The 20,307-nt window shown below is 36.7% G+C and overlaps 1 protein-coding gene across 1 annotated transcript; it reads left to right on the top strand.

Moving 5' to 3' along the window:
• The first annotated feature begins 7,131 nt into the window (after positions 1 to 7,131).
• On the top strand, positions 7,132 to 16,634 carry lnpa (limb and neural patterns a). The gene is made up of 13 exons (XM_032568173.1): positions 7,132 to 7,353; positions 7,917 to 7,993; positions 8,837 to 8,878; positions 10,569 to 10,756; positions 10,843 to 10,901; positions 10,988 to 11,028; positions 11,569 to 11,652; positions 11,755 to 11,806; positions 11,906 to 12,127; positions 14,106 to 14,211; positions 14,536 to 14,606; positions 14,912 to 15,067; positions 15,832 to 16,634. Exons 2-13 carry the CDS (start codon positions 7,967 to 7,969, stop codon positions 16,002 to 16,004), a joined length of 1,221 nt encoding a protein of 406 aa, XP_032424064.1. The 5' UTR covers positions 7,132 to 7,353; positions 7,917 to 7,966; the 3' UTR covers positions 16,005 to 16,634.
• Positions 16,635 to 20,307: the final 3,673 nt, after the last annotated feature.

The raw sequence follows: 20,307 nt of genomic DNA, 5'->3' as shown, positions 1-20,307 counted from the left end.
GTTAATTGCACTTGGTTTAAAAATATAGCCAACACCATGAGTTGTCCCCGGGGGACTTTAAGATAAGTTGCTTTTTTGAACGTCCCCATTAAAAGAAATAGGATTAGGGGCTGTGATATATCACCAGGTTTGCTTGCTCTTTACTAAACAGAGGGTTGGAACGAGATAGATGGGGGGTGCAAAGGGGAAAAGACAGAGGCCAGAAAAACACTGCCCACTATAACGTGATGAGTTTTCTATCCAATGTGCGCGACAGTAAGAGAGAGAAAAAAAACACCTCATGATAATGTAGAAGACTGTCTGTCACCCTTACTGAATGGTTTTTGACAAGAAAATAAATCTTTGGCTTGTTTAATATATTTTATATTTTCTTTATTTTGGTGCTAATAGAAAAACCAAATTAAACGTCCAGCAGCGAGATAGAAATGCAAAGATCGATGATCCTGCACCTTACTGTCCAATCACCCTCCCCCTCTCCCCCCCAACGTTTAATTGACTGTATTTTCAGGGTAATTGAACTGCTTGTGGTAAATTGGTGGATTTTATAGAAACGACATGAAAACTGCATTTACTGACATTCATCGCATCTTTGACATTGATTATCTGATCAGCGCCGTGTCATGCCAACCTCCAATTCTTCATTACACACTGTTTATGAGCTGTTACAGAACAACTCGCTTGTTCCAGAGTGATTGATTGCCTTATTAACGCGTGTTCTTGTAAGTGTGACCGGACTGATTACGATGCATATGTTTAGAATAATGTTTCATTTAGCTGACTGCGAGTAATGCAGGGTGACAGCTGCTGCAGGGAGGACAAAAAAAAAAAGCTAAACTACAGGGAGCAAGCGGGGCCAAAACGCGTTTAAGGTGGAACTGGAAGACAGCACAGAGCACACATGCACGGTCAAATCGCTCAACAGAGGAGGGACTGGCTGCTTACTGGGGATGGGAAAAGTACATCATTATTTATTATGCAGTATCCTGGATAGTATTCAAAGTATTCAACTCTCACAGTGTTCTTTTTTTTAATTTTTTATTTTTTTTACATCTTGTGCAGTTACACCCAAATATGTCAAAGTATTTTAATGAGACTTTATGTGGACCAACATACAGTAGCAGATCATTGATAAGTAGAAGGAAAACATAATTTTTTCTTGCCAAACACACACACACACACACACACACATATATATATATATATATATATATATATATATATATATATATATATATATATATATATATATATATATATATATATATATAGGTGGTTTTTTTTTTTCAAAATAGCTCAAGATCAGTCAAACTGTGAAAATCAAATTTTAAGCCTTGCCACCGACTCTAAATTGAATTTATGTTGGGACATTGACTGGTCCATTCTACCACGTGAATATGCAGCAATCTGAACCATTTCATTGTAGTTCTAGCTGTATGTTTAGGGTTCCTGGAGGAGAACCTCTGCCACAGTCTAAAGTCTTCTGCAGACTTCACTGGATTTTTTTTTTCTTGGACTGTATTTAGCTTCAACAATCTTCCCATCAGTGTTCGTGCTCCTGTTAAAGACAAGAGTCCCACATCATGATGCAGCCACCACCATGTTTCAGAGTGGCCATTGTGTTTTCAGCAGATGTGCAGAGTTAGTCGTCCAACCACACATAGCATCTTGTACAAATGCCAAAAAGTTTCCATTTCGTCTTATGTGACCAGAAAATCTCTTCCCCATGTTTGACCTAAGTCAAATCCCTAAGAAACCACAGTTCTTAGGGATTTCCTAGGAAATGGCCTTTTTGTTACTCCAGATTTGTGGAGTTCATATCAGAGTTGTTCTGTCGACAGATACTTCCACCTAAGCTTTGGATATCTACAGCTCCTCCAAAGCTAAACGCCTCTTAATCTTGGACCTTTTAAGTTTACGCTTGTACCACACTCTTTTCATTTTCAGATGTGATCAAAACATTCTGCTTCAAACATCTTCACAACTAATATTCCTGAACTGTTTAGTGTGTTCCTTAATTTTTATGATGCTGTTAGTTCACCAAGCAGTTCTCTGCCTAGATGTATTTATATAGCGATATAGCTACACAAATTTGGATTTTATTTACTACATGACTTGGTGACTTCTAAAGTCTTCTCACACTGGATTTTATTTAGGGGTATCAGAGTTAAAAGGTGGTAAGTACAAATTCATGTCACACTTATTATTTATAAAAAAAAAAGCTTTTGAAAATCTTAGGATTTTTCTTCCATTTCATAATTATGCACTAGTTTGCTTTGACCTATTGAAAAAAAAAAACATTAACTGAAATTTGTAGTTGCAGTGATTAAATGGTTAAAATTGTGACAGCTTAACTGGTGCAAATTCATTTGCGCAGCTATGTAATTACATGATTATTCTACTGCAATTTATACATAAAAACATAATTTATGTTGTAGAATGCTCTGCTTTTGTGTTGTGCACTATGGACTATGTACAGCCTGCAGAGATCCATGTCACTATTATGCATCTAAAGCAGTCTCTGCTCTGTTTGTCTCAAATCATTGCCTCTGTTCAAATGTTACTTTCATATATTACATGACATTAATTCAACTATAGCTCATTAAGACAGAATGAAATGGTTAAATTAACTTATCAGCTCATAATGATGATGAATGAGGTATTAATTCAGATACAAGCTGGGCAATTTGCAATTTTGTAGCGTTTTGATGGTTTTGAAATAACATTTAATACAGCAGGTCATTCCCTCAATCAATTACGCTGTGCATATGAGCCGGTGGTATGGAAAATGCCTTTTTCATGCATATGTATTGAAACATGTTCTCAATTATTTTGGAAATTGCTGTTTATTGGTTTATGAGTTTTTACTTCAATGGCTCATTCCGCCTGGATTTATTTAAGGTGGTAATATAAATTGGAGCTATACTTTCAGTGTATCAAAAATATTTTACGACTCCACATTTTTAACAATAAACAATTTTTTTTAAAAAGCAAATAACCAAATAGTTATCTAAATAATTCAGGAACTCAATGCAAAATTCATTTATTTTCCTACATAAGAAATTCCTTATTTAAATGCTAATTTCTGTTAATGAAGATTGGGATCCAAGTGACTTACTAATCAAATCTCTGATACTGATATGAAGAAGTTATACCTGACTATTGGTCAAATGATGCTTGCTGGAGATTGTAGAAGTAAAAATGGCCCAAAAGTAATGTCATCTCGTTTTATTCAATCATTTCATTGTCTTGATTGCATCCAGTACTGTCATTTTTTCATTGCTGCTACATTGTAAAATTAAAATGCTGCATGTCATAACTCACAGTATGCATTCAGAAGTGTTCAGGGTCATCTAAGTGACCTTAAGATGCCTCCAATCTGTTGGTTTTCTTCCAGCTGGGCATTGTGCTCAGCTGGAAGAAAACCAACTGAGCACAATGGTTTTGTGCTCATTGGTTTGGACATTGGTTGGAGCAATGTCCAAAGAACATTGCTCCAGTAGTGCAAATGTCCTTGGATGCAACTTTGCAAACCTACAATAAACCCCGACACCATCTTCTTTTTATACATATGCATATAAGCTCATCAGATCTAATCTTTTCCGCATATTTAATTGAGACTTTTCAAAATGTTTTTTTAAGGCTTTAGATCTGATCTGTGTGTTTTCAAGACCTCGCTGTTCTGATAAGAATTGAAGGACAAAAGATTGAGACTGGCTCACTGAAGAAAATCACAAAAGTCACAGTTTAATCCACCAATCCTCTACATCTATTATCCTGGAAACTTCTCCAAACAAACCAACCTTCAGCATATTAACTGAAGCCCATGGTTTCTAACTTGTTGCTTTTTTACTATTTGTCAAGCATTACACAGTGAACCGTCAATCTTGTAACAATTGGTTGTCTTGAAAGCTATAAACTTAATCCTTTTTCACACTAGAACAACTGTCAATTGTTTGGAAAAAAAAACCTCAAAACACTTGCTCAAATCAATGGGCACCTTTACAATATCCTCTAAAGTCATTGCTGATATTATTTCTTCAAGACAATGAAATCATGACACTTCCTAAAATGTCTTTTCTTAGATTCACAGTTTACAATGGTAGTAAATCACATCGATTTAATTAGCAAACCTTGCAGCCTTCCCTTGTAATTTCTTCTTATACCATAAAAATGGGTTTTGTCTTTTGTTTATGCTTTTCCTGCTAGATTGTTTACCACTTTCCTCAATTATGTTGCAAGACAGACTTAAATTGTACAAATTTACAAATGTTTTAAACTTTTTCTTTTCATTTATTCTGTGACAGATTTGTTCATTTTTTTTCGGCTTTTCACATTACAAAACATGACATTTTCATACATGTACATGATAAGGTTTATAAATCCACTGTGTCTTGTTGATGATGGTAGAAAACAGGTTAAACACACAAACAGCACACTGATAAGTTAGAATGAGAAACCCTTATGGGACAGGATGTCTGCTTCATCAGTACATTTGGCTAAAAAAACAACAACATTCTTCTAAGAAGCTTGGTTGGTTTTATATTAGTTATAACTGGGAAAACGTGAAGAGGGCATGGATTAAATCAGTTCTTGTATTCGTTCCTTGATCAGATCTTTGAAATACCTTGATTATCCTCAGATTTTGGTGAGTAACCACAGTACACTAACTGGGCAAACATACAAAACAGCATAGTCACATTTTGTTGGGACCATTTAATCACGTCACTGAAGATAATTTTGCACTCGTCTTTCCTATGACAACATTACATAAAAACCATCTAAAAGGCTGGCTTGAATTGTGTTCACAAAAATCCTGTTAGTTGTTCATATACATCTTATTTGTTACTGGTCCCACTCACTAACCACTGCAGAATGTTTTTTACTATGAGCCTTCTCAGTCCTTACAAGGATGCCTGATTGAATAGGATGCCCGACTTATCTTTTTAACTAAACACATTCTTGGACTGCCTCACTAATGGGGATGTGTTTATTTACAGTTTTCTCTACAAACAATGTGCCTCTAACACTTGTGAAAATTAAATCAATGAAAAACGTCAATGCACCATCTGGTGCTTTTTAGCTGCACAGCTAAAAAGGCATAAGATGGCTTTAAAAATGATAATGTTAGGTTGTTGATCTATTACTTCACCAAAAGGCCGATTTATCTCCACATCTGCTGGATAATAGCTGCATCCCTTTTTTTATAGCTACCAAGGGTCAGTCTACAATAAATGTTAATAAGTTTGGTGTTTCCCCAAATTTTCTTCTAACACCATCAGAAGGCTAACTGAGTAAAGTGGCACACCAATTCTGAACAGAATGTCATTAAATCTAACACAGATGCTGAAATAATCTTGATGCTCCAGATTGTAAACTAGCTGAAAGAAGAATTATCTAAAATAAACTGAACCAGATAACATTGTCTAAATTAGTAGTTATAGTTACCATTAAAATACAATCAGATATTGCACCATCATTACATAAACAGTATATAACTTTTCTCACTCTTAGAAAACCCCAGTAAATATGTGTACAAATCTGAATAAATTCATCCTTTATTGCAGCTGCAAAATCTCACAAAAGATCTCCTATTGAAAAATCCATCTTTTAGTTTGGGTACAATTTGCCAGTGGGGTGGAAAACCCATTTATTTAATTATTTATTTATCTCAATACCTGGAACTCTATGTGATGTTGTAGTCACAGCTGGGCAGCCAGTGAGACTGAAAAGAAACATGACATATGCAATACAATGCACCAAGCATAAAACATGTGCACCTTGTCGTTGGACCACAGTTTTGTTTTCAGTATTGTCAATTCCTTAAAGCTTTAAATTGTCGCTGTTGTGAGTTTTTACAAATGAAAGAAACAATTCTTGTACCCAAGTTGCTTTTGTGAGACAACCGACTCCACATCTAGCTAATAAGTGAATGGCAGTCTTCTGACATTTTCAGCCCCACTTAGCATGCTTAGAACCCCAGCAAAGTAGGTATTGAAAAAGGGGCTTTTTCCACTCAATCGTTACTCATAGGTATAAGTGGATAAGGGCTTAGTAAAATCAGATTGAGTTTCACTGGAGCACTCAGGTGGGTTTGACTTTAAACAAAGAATGAAAGAGAATAGTACCCCATGTTGGCTGTTAAGCAAGGTAAAAGATCTATTATTTTGTGTACTATTTCTTTTCCAAAGGGCGTTATTAGAGTAGCATCAATTAATTCTTTGAAATACAAGGAGATTGAAAAGGAAAAATGTCATTGGGTCTTTCAGCCGTGCCATAGGTTTTGCCATATGATCCAAACCATAAAGGTCAATTTAACAAAGAAATGGTTCACCACATACAAAATAAGTTTTTGTGTGTGAGCATTTTGACCCACAGGCCTAAATGGTAAACTGAATAAAGTGGACTAAAATATTTAGAAGGGTTTTGCAAAGAGGATTTCTCAAAGATCTTCCTCTTTATGCTCAAACCTCAATGATATAGTTAAAGACTAAAGGGCTGTCCTGTTGGCAAAAAGAGATTATGCAAAACATTACATACTCAGATTAAAAACCCTTTTTTGTGTGTATGTATGTGTGTGTGTAACAGATCCAGTTGGTTTCTGCAATAAACAATTGGATCTGTTAGAAGTAAGGATGTTGCGTGTTAGAAAAGAGAATTGCTATTTTGGTATTCCCAAATTTCTTGCCTACTACTGGGCCTCACTAATAAAGCCATTAATTTTCTGAGTTTTGGAGTTAAAGGGATAAAATATCACATACATCATTGCACAAGATAAAAAAAAAAAGCAAATCAGTATTATAAATTCATTTTCTAAAAAAAAAAGTCTGATTATAATGAGACTAAATTTTTTCCATAGAGTAGCAATACTTTATAATAACATTACCCAAGTAAAAGATACAGTGCTGTAAACCAACTCCTAAAAATATCTCCCCCTCTCCCAAGTTACTCTAGTAAATATAACTCAGTAAATGTATCTACTTACTTACCACCCACCTCTGTTTTTAGCATCTTTTGTTTTACTGTGTGTGGTTCCTTCTCAAACTTTGGGCACCCACATATCCTTAAAACGTTTGCACGGCCCTGTTGACAAACATGAAGGTTCAGGAATCAATTAGGTACATAACCAGAATAACTATCCACAATTTAGTTATCAATCATGTGGATTTGAGCCTTGTGGTTCTACTTAAATGACTAAAGCATAAAGAGTCGCCCAGGGTAGAGAAGTGAACCCTGTTTGTCTTGTTCCTCTGCTCTGCCCTCTGGAAGACACTCCCCCATGTTAACTCGGAGTAAAGACAAGACGGGCTGTTGTTTCGTTGTAGGCTACTGAAACTGGGCTTCTCGACTGCTAAGGTAACTTCGCCGTGTGTACCCGTATAGAAAAAAGCTACTTTTGTAACCGATTTAACGTCAACCTCTGCAGAAACTTCAGCTTGATAGTTGTTTTGATTGCCGCTGTAGACAGGGGCATTACTGCTAGCTAGCGGCTATCCAAAAGTTAGCCAGAGTAACAACAGCGCTTGCGGGTAATAATTGAGCGTGTGTGTTGGAGTTTGTGACGTTGTTTTAGTGACATATTGCTGTAACATCCACGTTCAAACATACACAAAGCGTTAAATATCTGTCTTTTGTTGCTAATGCCATCGAAAACAGAGCTACGTTGGTAAAGATTTGCTAATAGGAGTTAGCAAGGGGCACCACGTCCTCTGCTGAAGCCATGCCAAAAAGTATTAACGTGTTTAATTTGGTTGGCAAAGTTGGTAAACTGCCTCACACGGAGTGTTTCGTGTGTTTCTTCCATGAAACACACGAAGATGAAGCAATGTCAAATGTTTCAGTTCCTCAAAAAGGGGGGGGGGGGGGGGGCTGAGTTAAAATTAGTTTTGGGTTTCAGTGATAACCACTTCTGTACCCAGGTGGAGATATAAAACCAGTGACAGGGAAGGATCCTAAGAAGAGGAGAAGCATGGGGTCTGCAATTTCACGATGGAGGGTTTGTATTCCTAGTTATGTTTCTAGATTAGACGGTTGCAAAATCAACACAGATTGTACGCTTTGGATCTTCTTGGAGAGCAAAACATACATCATAAAGTTAGTTTTTTGTTTAAGTTGTAGGGAATCAATGGACACCCAATTCCAACTAACAAATGTAGCCCAGTTTATGAGTGGTTTGCTACCGAACATTTTGCATATCCGTGTGGGAAAGTGTTGTCAGTGAAGCACAACATCAGTTTATTTGGTCATTTAGGTAAGAAGTGTGTTAGTGGCCATCCCACAAGGAAGCATGGCTGTTATTACCAGCAGAGTAATTTGGGCTTATTAGCTATATTAAATCTGGCAGCACAAAAAATAGGAATAAATCTACAAATCCTCCCATACTATTCTTGTTTTGAGAATTCTCCAGTTTATTCTCCTAGTTTCTGATCAGAACTAAAGTAAAAACGTTTCCACTCATCATTTCCACAGTTTACAGAAACTTTGAAACTTCGTGTTTTTTAAATTATACATTTTTATGCACAACAGAGTCTGCATATCACTTCTCTATGTGTCCTCCAGAGTGCTGAGTATTGGTTGATTAACACTCAACTTGATTGCAACCATCTAATATTGCATTTGAAAGTCTTTACCGGTATGTAGATTTATCATGTAACCGGGGCATATGACAAAGTTCTCTTGTCTCCCTTTTGCATTAAACCTGAATAATGTAATGTACTGAGACTTTTTAAAGTATTGAGCAAGCAAAGGTGACAAAGAAAATGACAAAGAAGCTATTTGCAAGGAAATTGACTTTTGTTTCAGAAAATAAGTTACTCTGTTGAATTTCTTTGTCTTTCAGGCTAAACCTTCCACTGTGGAAACTTTGGAAAGACTTGAAAAGGTAAAGTTAATTGAAAGGGAAGTTATTTCTGAACATAATAGGGAAAATAATTTATTAATATCTCAGTATATTTTTAATTTGATCATAATCTTTACATTTATTTACAATTTAGTGAAATTATTTCATGTAGGTTTTTTTTTCTCCAGGTTATAAAACTATTGTATAGCATTTCAAAGCTGCTGCATTCAGTCAGTTTGTAATACCAAAGAACTGAAAACACAGGCAACATTTTTGATTGATTTGCTGAGTGACTGAGCTTCATTGCTGTATTGAAACCAAGCCACCGTTGGGCTATTTTCAGCTTGTGTTCTTGGAGTAGTATTCACAAGAGGTCTGCACGTCGGAAAGATGTCGAGTGGTATTTAGGTTGTGAAGCGATGGGAATTAGACCTATTTGTGTCTTCCCTTGTAATTCTGTCAGAATATAGTTTTTTATCTGCTGGTTTACAGCACAAGAAAGGATAATCTTGCAGGATCTACTGTATAGTAAAACAGAAAATTAAATCTGCTCATTTGTTGCCTAGAGTGACAGACACACATGTTCCAGTGACATGCCAGGGATCAGGAGGGGGACCTATTCTGTCCACTGGCTATTTTTAGCTAGCCTGGTCAGCACTTTGAAGCAGGGCTTACATTTTCCATTTAGAGAATCAGAATATTAATTAGTAGTTTAACTTTAAAATGTAATTGGTTGGTAATTTTTTTTTTTTTTGTCCTAATTATTTTCTGATTGGACGTTCCCTTGTTATGTGGTATTTGCATTACTGCTTCTGTGTAATACAGTGACCTTTGAATCTTGACTCCTATGCCAGACAATTGGGTTCTTTCTCAGAAGTAGACCTTCAAACCTTACATGAATTTGCCTTCATTTGCATTTAAGCACAAATGCAATACAATATTAAGAGATGTGGTTTGAATGTGAAAGCTAAACAGTGTCTAGTCTTAAAGCAGCGTCAGTCTGTAATTTCTGGATTGTGCTGTTTAAAATTTATTTCAGTGTCGTAAGGTAAAATAATATAGAGGAATGCCTTCTGTAAGGTAGGGATGGAGTTGGATCTCATTCAATTCTAATGCATTTAAAAGATTATTTTATTTCAGTACAATTTGTATTATATTGATCATGAACAGTGTTTTATTTCAAGCATTTTTCTGTTAGTTTTGATATGTATTGCTTACAGGTAATGAAAACCTAAACAAATCCTTTTTTTTTTTTGAAAATTGGAACATTACATATTGTACATACTCAGCTCAAGTGCTCAGCCTGTGAATCTTCCCCAAACTCTTGAAAAGGCAGGATTGTTGTTCTTTTTGGTGGTTCACCTTTTTCCACAATGTTTTTTTTCTTCTTTCACTCAGTTATTATTCTTTGATATACCAACTTGAACAACAATCTTCTTTAGAAAACAAATGTGTAGCTTGTGGAAGGTGTGGATGAGTGTCTGCTGTTGCCAAGTTACAGGCTTCCCCACAATTGTGTATCTGGAAGTTGATCTAAACATATATCTGAATATACCAAGCATCATTTAGATGAACTTGTATGTCACCATAAATATTTTTAGTTTCAAATGCTGTGTAAGATTGACACATTTACATTGTTGGGCATGTTTTTGAATTAAGATGTATCAAGATTAAGATGGGTAAAATCATATTGATGATCAAATAGAATTTGAATTTTTTTGTTTCATTGCAGGAAATCCAGACTCTTGAAGATTACAGTGAAAAGTATCAAAAGCAGTTAAAGAAATGGGCCGGAGGAATGCTGCTCTACTCATGTTTGCTGTATTTGGTCACACTCGTTGTTGTGTATTTGTGGTACATGCCTGAACAGTTAATGGGACGACTCGTATTGACTCTACTCTTTTTAGTATTTCCAGCTTTGTAAGTATACAACAGAACTGATGGAAAGTTCACTAAAACCTAAACGTGACAAAGCCGAGTAACTCTTTTTGAAATCCGAATTTCAGAGTGTGGCTACTTCGTAAGGCACTTGTCGTTATTTTTTCACGAAGAACTGAAAGAAATAGTAAGATCCTTCCTGATTTCTACGCATAACTATTCTTTGAAGGATTTTGTTACAAAGATTGCAATTTCAATATTTTGGTTTTTCAGATGACAAACTGGAAGATCTTAAAGAACAAAAAAGGAAAATTGTAAGTAATCTTATTTTCTTTAAGTTTTAGTTCAAATTGTTATTCTTAACCATTTGACGGAATTGTTGGTGATTTTATCCTGGCTCTTAATGTAGGTCAGGGCATTTTGCAACTTTAGCTCATGTAGAATTTATGCAGACAGTTTGAGTTTGTTAACCCAACGAGCCAATCCACTAATGTCACTTTAATTAATGGCATTTAATAGAGAAAGGAGATAAATCTGATAAATTGCTTGTCATCCTCTGTCAAGTTCTAATAACTTTCAATAATTAGGGCTGATGAATTTTCACACTCCCCATTATCGAAGTAGTGAATCCAATTATTCTTCATATTAAATGCAAACATGCACAAGTGTTCAATATTTTATTTAGAATATAGTTTTGAAGGGAGTAACTGTTGCAATGAATTCAATCTGCTTGCGTTGTATTGATCAAACGATTACTAAAACACTGGTGTACCGTCAGATTAATACGTGAGGAATTATTTAGTGCAGTCTGCTTGTGTTTTTAATATTTGTTGATGTTGTTTTTTCTTTCCAAGCTTGAGGAAGTTATGGAAACTGAGACGTATAAGAATGCCAAAATGATTTTGGAAAGGTTTGATCCTGAGTCTAAGAAAAAAAATGTGAGTTGTCAGGATTTTTTTTTTTTCTCAAATAGCTTGGCCATTAAACTAATTACCTCCTGTTAAATCATGTTCTTCTATTATCTTGCCGTTTGTGTAAAGGAACTTGAATCCACTCCAGTTGGACCCCAGCTGACTCCCAAACCAGGACAAGGTATGAATTAGTCTTTACTGGCTGGAAGATGCCACTTCAGATGCTATTTTAAATCCAGGATTGCCTACTGTTATATTGTCTGCAATCTTTCTTTGTTAGAGCTCCGTCAGCGGATTGTCACTCCAAACATGTCACTGGTGGCGCCGAATCCTGCAAACGGTTCTGCTGCCCGCCCTCCTCTCGCCTCTGGGCCCAGCTATCCTGGCCGAGCTTCCCATTCTGCTCCAGGTGGACCCCCAGAGAGGGGCCTGTCAGCAGTCGCTGCTCAGCAGAGTTTGATGAGGAGGCCCATGACCCCAGGAACACCTGTTCCAGGAGTCGGTGAGTTACCTGCACACAAGGGGACCAGATCATAATGTGGTCGATTAAGGTATGATTTACTCATCCCCGGCTTTGTGTCCCCAGTTGCTCAAAGCTCTGTGGTTTGTGTTTTCGCCAAGGTTGTGGTATGTAATGCAGTAGCTGTAAAAGATAATTGCATAAATGTTGTATTCAAATGTCTTTTAAAACGATTCAACCTTTCTTAAAATAGGGTGTTATTATGAAATAAGAAAAGGCATATGGTCAGTCCCTGAAATTGCATGTAGTGCCTTGCAAGTAAGTTTTACATTTAGGGATGTGGCAAACACAAACTGCAATGTTTTTTCTTGGAAGGGTGGGGGGGTTGTTGGAAGGGAGGGTTTGTGTTAGACCAACACAGAAAGAGAGCCTTGAGTAGTCTTGTTTGCAGTTTGCCACGAGTCTTACAGGAGACGCAGCAAATATGTAGAGAACAGAGCAAACATTTGCTCTAATCAGAAGGTGTAATATTTGACTTTATGGCTTATGCAAAGTTCTGTGTGACAGAAAACCCTATGGATGGTGAGATGCCCAGACATCTGATCTTCACAGCATTTATTAACAACATTACCAGTAATGCTCCTATATGTGCGCTTCACTCCAAACGTTACTGCTAAGTTTTTCAGCCCCATGCCTTCATCTGCTGATTGGTCACCTTTTTTCAGAAAACTTGCGCTGCACTGTGTTTTGTAGTGGTGGCAGCATGATGCTGTGGCAATGTTTTTGTCCAGCAGGTACAGGGAACTACATCCAGTGCAATCCTGGGAGAGAACATGTTAGAGGCTGCAAAATATTTATTATTTTGCAGGGACCTCGGGGGAGGGACCTCGACCTGCAGACAGAGCTACAATGAAATTGTGCAAATTAGGGATGAGATTGTAATTCTTTGTTTTCTTGTGAATATTTCAGAACTAGATTGAAACAATATATTTTTTATTAGAAAGTTTTCATGGGTTGTCTATACATGCAACCCTTCTCTCCATCTCTATGTCCCTGGTGTGCCAACCATTTAACACAAATGCACACCACACTTTTTAGATTATTTGTGAAAACTTTAAATCATGTCTTTTTTTTTGTTCAGTTTCAGGTATCCTCTGTTTTGTTTCGTTGCCGCTTAATGTATATTATTGAGATTTAAATTTTGAGGTTGTAACACAATGTTGTAAAAATCGAGGGGTACTAACACTTCTGCAAGGCAATAATATAATGTTTATCACAAAATAAAAATGACTGTTGGCAACTTGCAAAGAAAAATGTCTCACCAGCATGCTACAGAGCTTCTTAGTTTAGATTTATATATTTAATAGAAATCTATGAAATCACTACTCTGCATTAAAAAAAGGATAAATGGTTAAAGAGATGTTTTTGAAGTAAAGGACTTTGCATTTTGTAATTGCCAAGTGGAATGCCAACTGAGGTATGCACAATACTGGATAACATTAAGTATGATTAATTAACCAGATCTGCATTTCTTCTGTGGGCAGTGGTGGTGGGGTTCTCACTAAGTGCCTTATAATTCCTGGTGAAATTGCTTTTGGCATCAGGAACACCTCACAAATGGCTTACATGACTTCATGTTATCACCTGCGTCTGTTGAAAATTGAAAGTGAAAAGCAATTTGATACAAAGAGTCACCACAGAGTTTCCATATGTTGGTAAATTAATAAGCAGCAGGACACTGAGACTCTGCCAAGTCTCATAGAAATGACCAGTCATCTTCCTATGATTGCTCTTGATGTTGAATTATATTAATTACTACCCACTAACATAGCAGGGGTTCACAACATGTTTTCCTAGTGAGATCAGGTGTGGCATCATTAAGGGGAAATATGCTGGTTTTTGGGAAATCAGTCAAAGGTTTGTGCAACACGCCGTTTCTCTGAGAGGTCATTCTACATTTAGGTTAGTAGTTAAGATAAGACTATATTTAACAAACTTTTTTTTTTTTTTTTTAAATCAGGGATGCACCCCCCAGGTCCACCACTGGTCAGATCTGTACTCCCAAGGGAAAGGGGTGCGATGGACAGAGTCATTGAGTATCTTGTCGGAGACGGCCCTCAGAACAGGTGCGCAATATGTACTTAAACATACTAAAAATTACTTGTTTTCTTTTGAATAAAATACGTTTGGTAAAAGTATTTACAAAACTTCCTCATGTTTCCTGATTTGAGTTGATGGAAAGATGGTGAAGCTGACATGCAGTTTTGAAAACTCGGTGATTGTAGTTTTTATATATTAATAATGTTTTTTTTTTTTCCAAATGTTGACCGTACAGACCTTAAAGGAGCAACATTTAATGCAATCATTGTATTCATTAGCAATTCCCTTCACGTTCTCCTAATCTTGTACAACATTGCCATTTTCACAGAATTGCCTTTGCTCTCTTGTAGGTATGCTCTCATCTGCCAGCAATGTCTCTCCCATAACGGCATGGCATTAAAAGAAGAATTTGAATACATCGGTAAGACTTGGAGAATCACAGCACTGTTTATCAGTCTCAATCAAAGGCCGGGCCTTCATTTGCCCTCTAGCGTTTGGCAGCACAGTATATCACACGGCTCTTAAATGCCTCCTCTGCTACAAGCTCCTGTAAGCGAAAACAGAACACGATTGAATGCACAAAGTCGCATCAGTCTGAAATGTTTATGCATCTGAGTCAAATTTTGTCGTTGGTTAAAATTTATTTAGATTAATCTGTCTCTTTGGCAGTGTATTAGAGAGTATGCATTAACTAGATACATGGCACTTTTATTTGTGTCGTTTCAGCCTTCCGATGTGCATATTGTTACTTCTTGAACCCTGCAAGAAAGACCAGACCTCAGGCTCCCAGACTCCCTGAGCTCGCTGCTGAACTAAAGATGCCAGCAGGCGATGCAGCCTCGTCATCATCTGCTACCGGTGAAGGGGATCAGCCTCTTTCAGGTATTTAGAAAAAAAATCTGATTTTTTGTTTTTGGTTAGAGTCTCAGAGTTTGGGTCAACAAAAGTGAGTCCTGACTAAAACTCTGACCCTTCTTAAATAAAAGCTCAAAGCTGACCTACAAATTGTAAATGAAATCTGCTGTTTTCAGGTGTATAGATGGGCAATGCTGGAATGTTATTTTCATAAAGCTGTGGTTTTGCACGCTTTTGAAGCCATAAAGCTTCCACACACACACAACTGTCCGAAATTTTGCGGACAGTTGAAATTTCATAATTGAGCGTACCGATTGCCTACATTTCTCGTGACAAATTCCTTCATTTCCCAATATCCAAATAGATATTGGGAAGTTCGCAGAGCTAGCTGGACCTTTAACCCCAGTTCTTCTCCACCAGGGCAGCCGCCATACATCTGTTGCAGAACAAAGTAGCAATCTGGCTGACTGGTTGCGCCGATTCTCAACCTCATCAGCTCGGTGGCGCTTACAAAACAATATGATATGAATACAGTTTCTTACTAGGCAGTTTACTGTGCAACTTGGAGTACACCATTGTAAAAATGTACCTTTGCTCGTATGTCTCCTTTCAGCATGTGGGTATCTCCGCTGAGAGAAGTACACCCAAGTATTTGGGGGCCTTAAGACAGATAATGTGATAGGAATATTAGCAATATTAATCTGTTGTATCGGTTTTGCTCTTTTTCCTTTTTTTATATACTTGTTTGGGACACATTCACATGTAAAATGAAGCATTTGTCTAATTCTCAGGAAAAGCCAAGCTTGCTGATGTCCCGCTTGGAAGTGATGCCCAGGAGCCAGGCACAATAACAACCACCGAGCCTGGTTCTGCATTGGGCAGCCAAAACAGCTCAGAGCCACATGACTCGCCTTCTGAGAAATCTGATGATGAGCAGGATATTTCTGCTATGGAAGTGGAATAAAATAGCAGGGTGGTGATTTCAGCATGGTACACTGTAACAGGGTTTGTTTGAGGGAATTAAATAAGTCAGTTTACAAGTAAATATCCTTCGAGTTACAAAGATACAATAATAATCAAGCTCTTAAAACCTGCTGAACTTCTTGATGCTAAAAACAGCTTTTAAAATTGTAGCAGAAGTAACAAGTTGTCTATATAAAATAATAGAGCAAAGGATTATGCCAGATATGTTATTTTCAAAGTTTAATTGTATGTTGTGGTCATTGTCATTTGGTCTTATTTTATTTGTGATAAACTGAACTTTTGGCGTTTTGTTTCAGTAAGCAGGAAATAGTGCAAAGCATGAAGTATTTTGCGAGAAAAGTGTTATTTATGACATATTTATAGCCAATTGTCTTTTATAGCTGGACTTGTTGTTTACAGTGCTTACTGGGATATTTGGCAGCCTGTAGGTGGAAATATGTTTTTACACAGATATGGTACTGTTGACCCAATGCACATGCAGAACATTATGTATTTATCACTAAAAGCAAGGAAAATAGGCTTGTTACAACTGTACTCTTCTCCCAAGTGCCTATTTTATATGTTTTTGTTTTTTTGTCAATAAAATGAAACATTTTAATAGACAATATTACCTACCTGTTTTTATTAGACTATTGATGTATAAATTCATGTGCTGTAGAAATTACACACAATAAACTTTTGAGAAAAACCTGTGTGAACTGGTTCCTGATTACAACACCTGGTTCAGGTTGTGCTTTGATAAATTGACAATTTTAAACTTAAAACTGTTAGGTTAATACATATCCAAAAGCACTAAAAGTATTGTTGGTGTCCACCTCAAAGGGCTTGCTCTTGGTGTTTCCATTAAACAAGAAACTAAATCAAAATGACACTTAGGTTTCTTTACAGACAAGTCATTAAAAAACACGTGGTGACATCTTCTTACCACCTCCTATCATCTTCGTGGTTTGCGTCAGTGGCAACATCCAGTTGTAAACAAACCAGTTTTGATATGGCCAAAAACGAAACTTCACCCTAGACACTAGTTGCATGCCAAATTTAGAAAACAAAATATGACAAATAGATTTGTCATATTTAAAAAAAATCCTTTTTATATGATCCTCTGATTAAAGGCAAGTAGAGTATCAGTATCATGCTGTTAAAAAGCATCTGATACTCTGATATGTCAAAGATATGTGTCCTAAAAACACGTATCTTGGACATATCAGTAAATTATTCAGCATTTGAACGTTTTTAGTCCATGTAAACACGCAAATTTCCTCAGAGCCAATAGAATCCTAGCCTGGACAAAATTCTAGCTTCAAACACAATCTGGGTTTTCACCACCTGACTCAGAATATCTCAGGTTGATTTTTGTCCGTGCCAATCAACGAACAGAAGGAGAAATTATGAACAATGACGTTCATTTTCTGCCCTGTTTTAGACTGTAAGTATAGCAAATGCTAAAGTTGCTAAAACAAGGGGCTAATTGGAATAGTGTTGGTCACGGCGATAACACAAGGACAACAGATTACTGGAGCCAAGTTGATATTCTCTAACACAAACACCGAAGGTCAGACTGGATTTATGTTTTTGGCTTGATGAAATTAGCCTTATTTTCCCTCTTTGTCGGCTGCTGGTTTAGTGAGTTTCCACTTAGAGCGGCGATTCCGAAACACCAAAAAGAGCAGAAATGAAGGCACAAGCTGTTAGCCATGGCTAAAGCAGTGTTGCACTAGCCTTGCTGTGTGTTTTTATGCTATATGTTTATAATTTACGTATTATTATTTATCTGCATAGTGTTGAAACTGGGTTTCGTGCATGTAGCATTGCTACTTGCTTGTCGTTATGGCCGCTGTAATTAAAATGTCGTCCGGCTCTTGTCGTTAATCCGGTCAGTGGACAAAATTTACAGGTTGCCTGGTGTTTTTGCTTTTCACCTTTATTAAAATTCTTCATGATTTTAAAAAGCAGATTCCTCAAGCTTGAAACATAAATGTGTCATTTTAACATTTCAGACTTCCACCCTGTTGTAGAGGTTCTATAAAGTCTGCACAGGTCATTATATAGTTGAAAATGTCTGCTTGTCAAGAACGATGAGGCTCATTTAGCCTCTTATTTAGCAAGCTGAATCACAACATTTCACAAATTTTTGGGTTAAAACTTTAAACCTTCTGCTCCAGCAACATAATGCTAGAATTTGGGTTGAAAGAATAATTTATTGTGCACTCTTAACAATCCAAATAACATAAACTAGTTTAAAGTATCTTTTCAATGTGCCGTCCAGTCTTCTATTTATCCAGCTGCTCCCCCATAGTTTAACAGCCTGTTTTCATTACCAAACTTGTGATTATTTTATTTTTGCTCATTGATCATTTCAGACAGTGTGAGATAATGCTGCTTGACATAGAGCCTGACCAGTCTTGATTGCTTGACCCTCTTGATTTGTGACGAGAAAAGTCATTGCTCCAAATAAAGTTGCTCTCTGCCGTCATGTGACCTCTTTTTCTCTCCTCCTGACTACGCCGTGTAAAGTGTTTGTGGGGGTCAACATCCCACATCTTCTATGGGTTTTGATAATGTATGTTTACTGAGACGTGACCTCCTGGGCCTTGTAATGCATCAATGTGACACCCAACAGTAACGCCTGATTCCACCGCATGCTGTTTGAGGTTGACCTCTGACAAGAGCCGAACAGAAAGGGGGAAAAAATGGGACATCAATAGGACAATGTTTAGATTTTGTCACACTGCTGGGATGCTGTTCAGTATACATAGTCTGCTTGTATGTGCATCCTCATGTGATGTATGGTATATTACAAAAGATTGCTGTACTGTATTCTTCTTATGTTTAAAGAAAAAAAAAAAAAAGATTTTAAAGCTGTTAATCTTTCCACGAAGTTTTAGCACAATGCATTTCTTTTTGTCCAAGTATTTGTTGCTGATTTCTTTCTTTTCATAATTTATAAAGAGAGGTAAATAATCACAGAACATATTATTTCTGGTACTTTGGCAGTATATTGTCTGCAGTGATCTATGTGGGGCAAAGTCCCTTAAGGTCCATCTCAATGAATTAGAATATCAATAAAATGTTTTTTTTTTATTTCAGTAATTCAATTTCTTTAGTAAAATTCATAGTATAGACATTAATTGCACACAGAGTGATTGGTGTTATTGTTGGTAAGCCACCAAAAGTTACTGCTGAAGAAGAGTGCTGTATCCAAGCAAATTTATGAAAAATTGAGTGGAAGAAAAACAAAGGACCAAATGTATTTAAAGATGGATCTTTAAACATTACAGATTTAAAGATGTTGGTCCTGTGCTATGTTCATTTTGTCTGAACTTTAAAATTATGGTCTCCAGCTGTATAGCAGGAAGCCATAATTATCAAAATGAACACAAATAATTTCCTGAAATGCTGCTCTACTTTACTCATTTTTTGAGATGCACCTCTGACTGGTCAAATGATTTTCTAGCATCAAAATTTCATTAGTTAATCGATAGTTACTTACATTGTAGCTTTTTATTTACGTTTAAAGATGACATTTAGTGTTCTCACGTAAAGACTCATTTTTTTCCAAGGATGACAAATGATGGGGGAAAAAAATCTGTTCCAAGGTAATTTTGAGCAGGCAATAAAAATGTACAGTGTGGCTGTCCCAAGGTTCATAGTTCTTCATATGCTCATCTCTCACATGTGTATTGGAGGCCACTTGACTTAAATTTATACTGATCTTTTATTTATACCTAGAAAAAATGGCAGATAAGATACATAAGTGTTCTTGATACTGAGTTTTGTCATATCTAGCCACCAAAGATTGAAATCCTGCGAAACAATTTTCTGAAGAAATGAAGGAGCGTGGCCTCCTGAACCCTGGAGGAAAATAACCCTGCGGTGCGAGGCGGAATATGAAACAGAGGCGCCAGAATAAGTAAAATAGACAAGTGCACCAGGCTTGTCACTTTTCCATTTGCTGCCCCCGAGTGAGAGCAACTTGAAATTCTCCTCATCTCAGATAAGACCTTCATCGTTATGCTCTATCTACTGTACTGAATACGAAAAAAGTACCACATCAGGCAGAGGTAATAAGGAAGGGAGCTGTGCAAAAAAGCTTTTGTTTCTGTCAGTCATGAAGCCAAATGCAACAGAAAGAAAAACAAAGTCATAAGTGTACAGCAGAAGCCATCTTGGAGTGAGACAATGCTGAGATGAGTGTCACAGAAGTAGTTAACATGGGTGTGATATTAGACATCACCACTGGATCTTGACAACAGCATCATTACACAGTAATAAGAGCACAATCT

The sequence above is a fragment of the Xiphophorus hellerii genome, chromosome 7, assembly GCF_003331165.1.
Source record: "Xiphophorus hellerii strain 12219 chromosome 7, Xiphophorus_hellerii-4.1, whole genome shotgun sequence".
Lineage (NCBI taxonomy): Eukaryota > Metazoa > Chordata > Actinopteri > Cyprinodontiformes > Poeciliidae > Xiphophorus > Xiphophorus hellerii.
Note: the sequence above shows the minus strand (reverse complement) of the source record. Positions and strands in the feature narration are given on the sequence as shown.

Coding starts and splice junctions, on each gene's coding strand:
- lnpa (XM_032568173.1), top strand. CDS start 7,967: ATGGGGTCTGCAATTTCACGATGGAGG. Junction 8,879..10,568: donor CTTTGGAAAGACTTGAAAAG/GTAAAGTTAATT, acceptor GTTTCATTGCAG/GAAATCCAGACTCTTGAAGA. Junction 10,902..10,987: donor ACGAAGAACTGAAAGAAATA/GTAAGATCCTTC, acceptor TTGGTTTTTCAG/ATGACAAACTGGAAGATCTT.